This window comes from Gossypium hirsutum, chromosome D06 (assembly GCF_007990345.1).
Source record: "Gossypium hirsutum isolate 1008001.06 chromosome D06, Gossypium_hirsutum_v2.1, whole genome shotgun sequence".
NCBI classification, from domain to species: Eukaryota; Viridiplantae; Streptophyta; class Magnoliopsida; order Malvales; family Malvaceae; genus Gossypium; species Gossypium hirsutum.
This window is the reverse complement of record NC_053442.1, coordinates 33,193,155-33,198,563: the sequence shown is the minus strand read 5'-3', so window position 1 is coordinate 33,198,563 and position 5,409 is coordinate 33,193,155. Positions and strand designations below refer to the sequence as shown.

The 5,409-nt window shown below is 33.9% G+C and overlaps 1 protein-coding gene across 1 annotated transcript; it reads right to left on the bottom strand.

The window, feature by feature from the left end:
- Positions 1 to 842: 842 nt before the first annotated feature.
- On the bottom strand, positions 843 to 3,609 carry LOC107900365 (pollen receptor-like kinase 4). The gene is made up of 3 exons (XM_016825987.2): positions 2,623 to 3,609; positions 1,833 to 2,477; positions 843 to 1,730 (listed from the first exon to the last, which is right to left on the bottom strand). Exons 1-3 carry the CDS (start codon positions 3,293 to 3,295, stop codon positions 1,063 to 1,065), a joined length of 1,986 nt encoding a protein of 661 aa, XP_016681476.2. The 5' UTR covers positions 3,296 to 3,609; the 3' UTR covers positions 843 to 1,062.
- Positions 3,610 to 5,409: the final 1,800 nt, after the last annotated feature.

The following is a 5,409-nucleotide window of genomic DNA, read 5'->3' as shown; positions in this document are numbered from 1 at the left end:
GCTCCTAAGTTTATGAGATTCGTTTCGTATGATGGTGATTATTGCTTGGAGTTGCTTTCGATGTTTGAGACTATTATTACGGTTGTTTTGATGTTTATTTGATGACAATATGTTAGCATGATGGATTGGTACATGTTGGAATGATTTATATGCTCAAGTATGTTGTATTTTTTTGATTTGTTGCAAAGGTATCAATATTCATGTTGTAAAAATAATACCTTTGTGATTTTGAAATGTACAGGGAGACAGTAATGTAATTTGGTATTGGTACCCTATCACAAGTATCGATACTCAGGGTAGAAATATCGATATTTTGGCAAAGGTACAGATAATTTTCGAGGTTTGGGTTTTTAAGCAAGAAACAGTAAGCAATTTTGGTACTGGTTTTCCAAATAGTATTGATACCACTTGAGAGAATTATCGATACCTCACCTTCAATATCGATACCTATGTGGTCAGTTTTGAGAATTTGTGAAATGGACCTCATGCATGTTTAATTATTATTACAAGATTATTTGATGTATGTTTAGCATGTAACAATGATGTTAAAGAGTATGATTGACTTAAAACCTATAAGAATACTAAAATGGTAGACGTTTCGATTAAGATAAGCTTTTACTTGTTGTATATAACATGAAATGATGGTGTGACATCCTGATATTCGAGCTTGATGACTAGGCCAGGTATAAGGTGTTATAATTAACTTAATATTAGTTAATGGAAATGGATGGATGAAATTTTCTTCGTGACTTATGCATCCCATATATCTATTTTGCAAGTGATTTAAAAATTAAGAGACAAGGTAATTTACTAATATAAAATAGTAAAGATAAAATAGATAGTAACAAATATTTATTTCATTTCTTTTGGTTACCTTCTGAAGGATTTTCTATAAACTAAAGCCACATTAAGTTTTCACATCGAAATGTGAACCTCCATGTCTACTTTTTCAACCCATCAAAGCTAACAACTCTCACAGCCCATTATGTTTTTCAAACACAACATAATTGAGGGCATTCTCACATGTACGTACATCTAACTTGATTTGTAGACTAGTCCTGGTCAACGATTAAAGGAGGAAAAGGCCCCATCCCTCGCATTTCTGCTAGACATAATTGCATTTACTTCACCTATTGTTGAAGATAATTCATGCTCATCTCTATCTTTCATCTCTTCAATCTCTTGTACCACTTCCTTCAACTCTGGCCTTGCATCGGGATCATCTTCACAACAACTTAGCCCAATCTTCAAAAGACATATCATTTCTCCTTTGCTATTCTTAGTTCCTCGCATCTCCACGTCAAAAATTTCACTGGTTCTTTTGTCCTTAGCTATCTCATTCACCCATGTAGCTAAATTTGTGTTTCTATCGTAACTTGATGTTAGATAGTTCTCTGGGATCTTACCTGTTAAGATCTCTAGGATCAGTATTCCCAGGCACCACACATCTGTCTTCCTACTGATACGACCATTTATAGAATGTTCTGGTGATCTATAAGCAGTCATGTACATGTGAGCTTGTTCTTGATTGATCACCGGTCTTAAAGCATAATCACACAACAAAGGTTCAAAATTGTCGTTTAGAAGCACATTGGATGATTTCAAATGACCATGAGGCACAACTAGGCTTGGAAGTTTGTTGTAAAGATATGTTAAACCTCTGCCCACGCCCTTTATGATCTTCAATCGACTTCGCCAATCAAGACTGGGTTTATCTACCGAATGGTTGCCTACAGGAAACAGGTGTTAATCATTCCGCTCAGTAACTGCAACCTAGAAGTATACAAATACTCAAAATCATAGGCATGATTATATGGTTACTAAAAACTTACCATGAAGATGACTGGCCAAGCTACCATCCTCCATGAAATTGCAAACCAACAATTTTTCTTCTTTCCTATAGTAATAAGCCTCAACTGGTAACAAGTTTTCATGGTCCAATCTTCCTAATCTTCTCATGTGCTCATGAAATTCTTCTCTCCCCACATTGTTCATCTGTTTATATCTCTTCACCACTAAAGCTTCACCATTCATTATGACTGCCTTGTATGAAGCTCCAAGATTCCCACTTCCAAGAACCTCTGCTGATGCTCTTAACAGATCATGCAAATCAAACCTATCGATTTCACCTTTCAAGAATATTAATTTTCCGTAGTCAGACCTCTTCATCATGCCTCCGCTGTCTGAAATCTTTTTTTCTTGGTCATTGGAATTAGGTGGCAACATGCTGGAGTCATCATCTGTTGCATTTAATAGTCCAGGATTTTGTTTCCTCTTGGACAAAACGAAAATCACTGTTGCTATGATTGCCAATAGTAATAATATAGATATCACGATCAATGCAATTTGCAGTGCAGATATTGTCTTTTTATATATGAGCGGAGGTTGGGGGCTAGCTGAAGGAACTGCTGATGGGCTAGGTGGAGGACTAATCAGGCTGCATTTTTCGAGTGGTGGCCCACACAAATTTTTATTGCCTGCATAATAACAACGTAAAAGAATCTATATATGAAAAAAGAAGTATGTTTTGCAGATGAAAAATGATGATAGTATGGTTGCATAAATATTAAAATATTGACTACAATTACAATTAATTAGCAAAAAGATGAAAACAACATCTACCTGAAAACATGCTTGCACTCATGTTGCTTAAACTTGCAGGGATAGGACCTTCTAATTCATTGTTAGCAAAGTTCACCACCTTCACATTTTGCTTAAAATCTGGTATTCGACCGACAAATTGATTCCCCTCCATTTTTAGAACTAAAAGCCTAGGCAATGTTGCAAGCGATGATGGGATTTTACCCGTAAAAGCATTGTTTGCCAAAAACAAGTTCTTCAAGGATCTCATACCTTCGAATGCATTATCAGGAATATCGCCGGTAAAACGATTATTTGACAAATACAAAGCTTTCAACTCACCTAATTTCTTAATTTCAGGAATTTTACCTTCAAAATTATTGTTCATCAGGCTTATAATGCGCAATGTCGGCATTGCATCAAGAATTTCAATGTTCACTAACCCTCCTAGGCCCATGCTTTCAAGCTGCAAACCCCATATCTTATTTTTAAGGCAAAGCACACCAATCCAGTTTGCTATATCCCCGTTGCATGGACTAATAGAAGCATTCCAATTTCTAAGAGATGAAGGGTTTGATAATGAATCCTTAAACGTTAAAAGGTTCTCAATATCTGTATCACCCAATGAGACGAAGGCCAGTTGTAACAAAGACAAAAGCACAAGAAGTAAGGATGGGTTTGGTGTGCGCACAAGCCTAGCTATGTGCGTGCCCATTACCTTCGATACAACATCAAAATGGTGGCTAAACAATCTATAGAGGGAGAGGGCTTAACATCAATGAGTTTAGATTTTATTGTTGCTTTGGATTTGGTTTTGTTTCTTTGTTGGAAGCAGAAGATCAAAAGCGTTGGAAGTCGCTACGAAGTTACGTTTGTTGATGTAAAATGCTAAAAATAAAATATAAGAAATTGGAGAATTGTTTTTTTTACTTACACATAACTAATGAAAATAGAGGATTAAAAGTTGGTGATTTCGAGTAAACAATTCTATATTCCAACCTACAGGAAGATTTTGTGGTTTAAACATTGTGTGATGCAAGTAGGAGAGATCTAAGGCCAACCTTTCAATTCTATTCACTTCTGTACACTATATGTTAGGGAAGTTTAAACTGCTTTTCCATTTATAGTTTGTCTCACAAATCTTGTTCCTGTAGGTATGTTTATTTATACTTAGTTATAAATTTTATGTTGACAATATATGATTATATATCACACAAAACATATATGTATATATATTTAATTATTTTTATTCTTTTAAAAATAATTTTTCAACCAGAAATAAAATACACTTTGTTAAGATTATCACAATCTAAAGAAGTATGAAATCCTATTCAAATTACTCGATGTTGCATGTTAGGGCAAACTTTATTTTAGCACTCAAAAATAGAGAAATAAACTTGGAACATATATAATAAATAAACACATAATAATTTATGTGATTGGAAAAAACTCACAATTGTTGTCAAAGGAAATAATGAGAAATCACCATATGAAAAATGTTAGAAAACACAAGCTTTTCTCTTAAACTCATCGTGGAGTTGTTGCGTATTGCATATACCCCCTTTCTCTAAAGTATATCCAACAAATTTGTAAATTAAGAAGTCATTTTTAATTATATATATTGCAATGATTTTTTTTTCAAATATAATGCTTTTTTAGCAGGGACTTAATTTATTTGTATAAAAATGTTTTAGTTACAATAAAATTAGATACGAAATTTATAACTCAATGACAATATTTCAGTTACAAAAATTATTACGTCACAATAATATATTGTTTACAAAATAGAATTCGTAACAATGCAAATTTAGATGCTAAATCTTTTACGTAATCATAATATAATGGTTGTCAAATATTATTTGTGACGCCATTTTAATTGGTTGTACATTACATTACATTACGTAATCATAATATAACGGCGTTTTTGAAAGCACAGCAAAAAATGTTGTTGTTGTCAACGCCGCAAACGTTTGCAGCGTTTTTAGAAATAAACGCCGCTATAGATCATGACCTTTAGCGGCGCTTTTCCAACAAACGCTGCTATAGATCAAGACCTTTAACGGCGCTTCTACACAAACGCCGCTATAGCTCGGGATCTTTAGCGGCGCTTTCCCCACAAACGCCACTATAGATCAAGACCTTTAGCGGCGCTTTTCCCACAAACGTCACTATAGATCAAGACCTTAAGCGGCGCTTTTCTCACAAACGCCGCTATAGATCAAGACCTTTACCGACGCTTTAATTACAAGCGCAGCTAAAAGTACCGTTCTTTGGAAATATTAAATATTAAAATCAAACATTATTAATATCAAAATTTAATTAGTATTAAATATATACTTTTAGTCAAAAAGATAGTATTTAATCATATAATAAATTAATTTTTTTAGTCAAAATATTGAAAAATCATGTTAATATTTAAATAGAAAAATTACAAGTTCAAATAGTGCAACTAATTGATTGCAAAAAAAATGTACAAGTTCAAAATGTAAAATTTATAGGCTAAAATGGAAATTCAAAAACCTTTTGAAATTAGACTGAAATGGATCAGTTTCATCTTCATCTTCATCATCTTCTTCTTCACTTTCAACTCTGTGACCATCTTCTTCTCTGCTGACTATGTGATTCAATGCTCTCCTTTCATCATCTTCATCATCATTATAAGGCATAAGTGACTCTTCAGGAGGTGAAGATGCTGAATTCACAACCCTCTGCTGTTTTAAGTCTCGTTCCCCGTCTACACTATCACCAAGTTCCCTTTTTGCTTTCATCTTCTTTCCCCCTACTTCACTCTCACATTTTCTGCTGTTATACCACAGTAGCATTCATCAA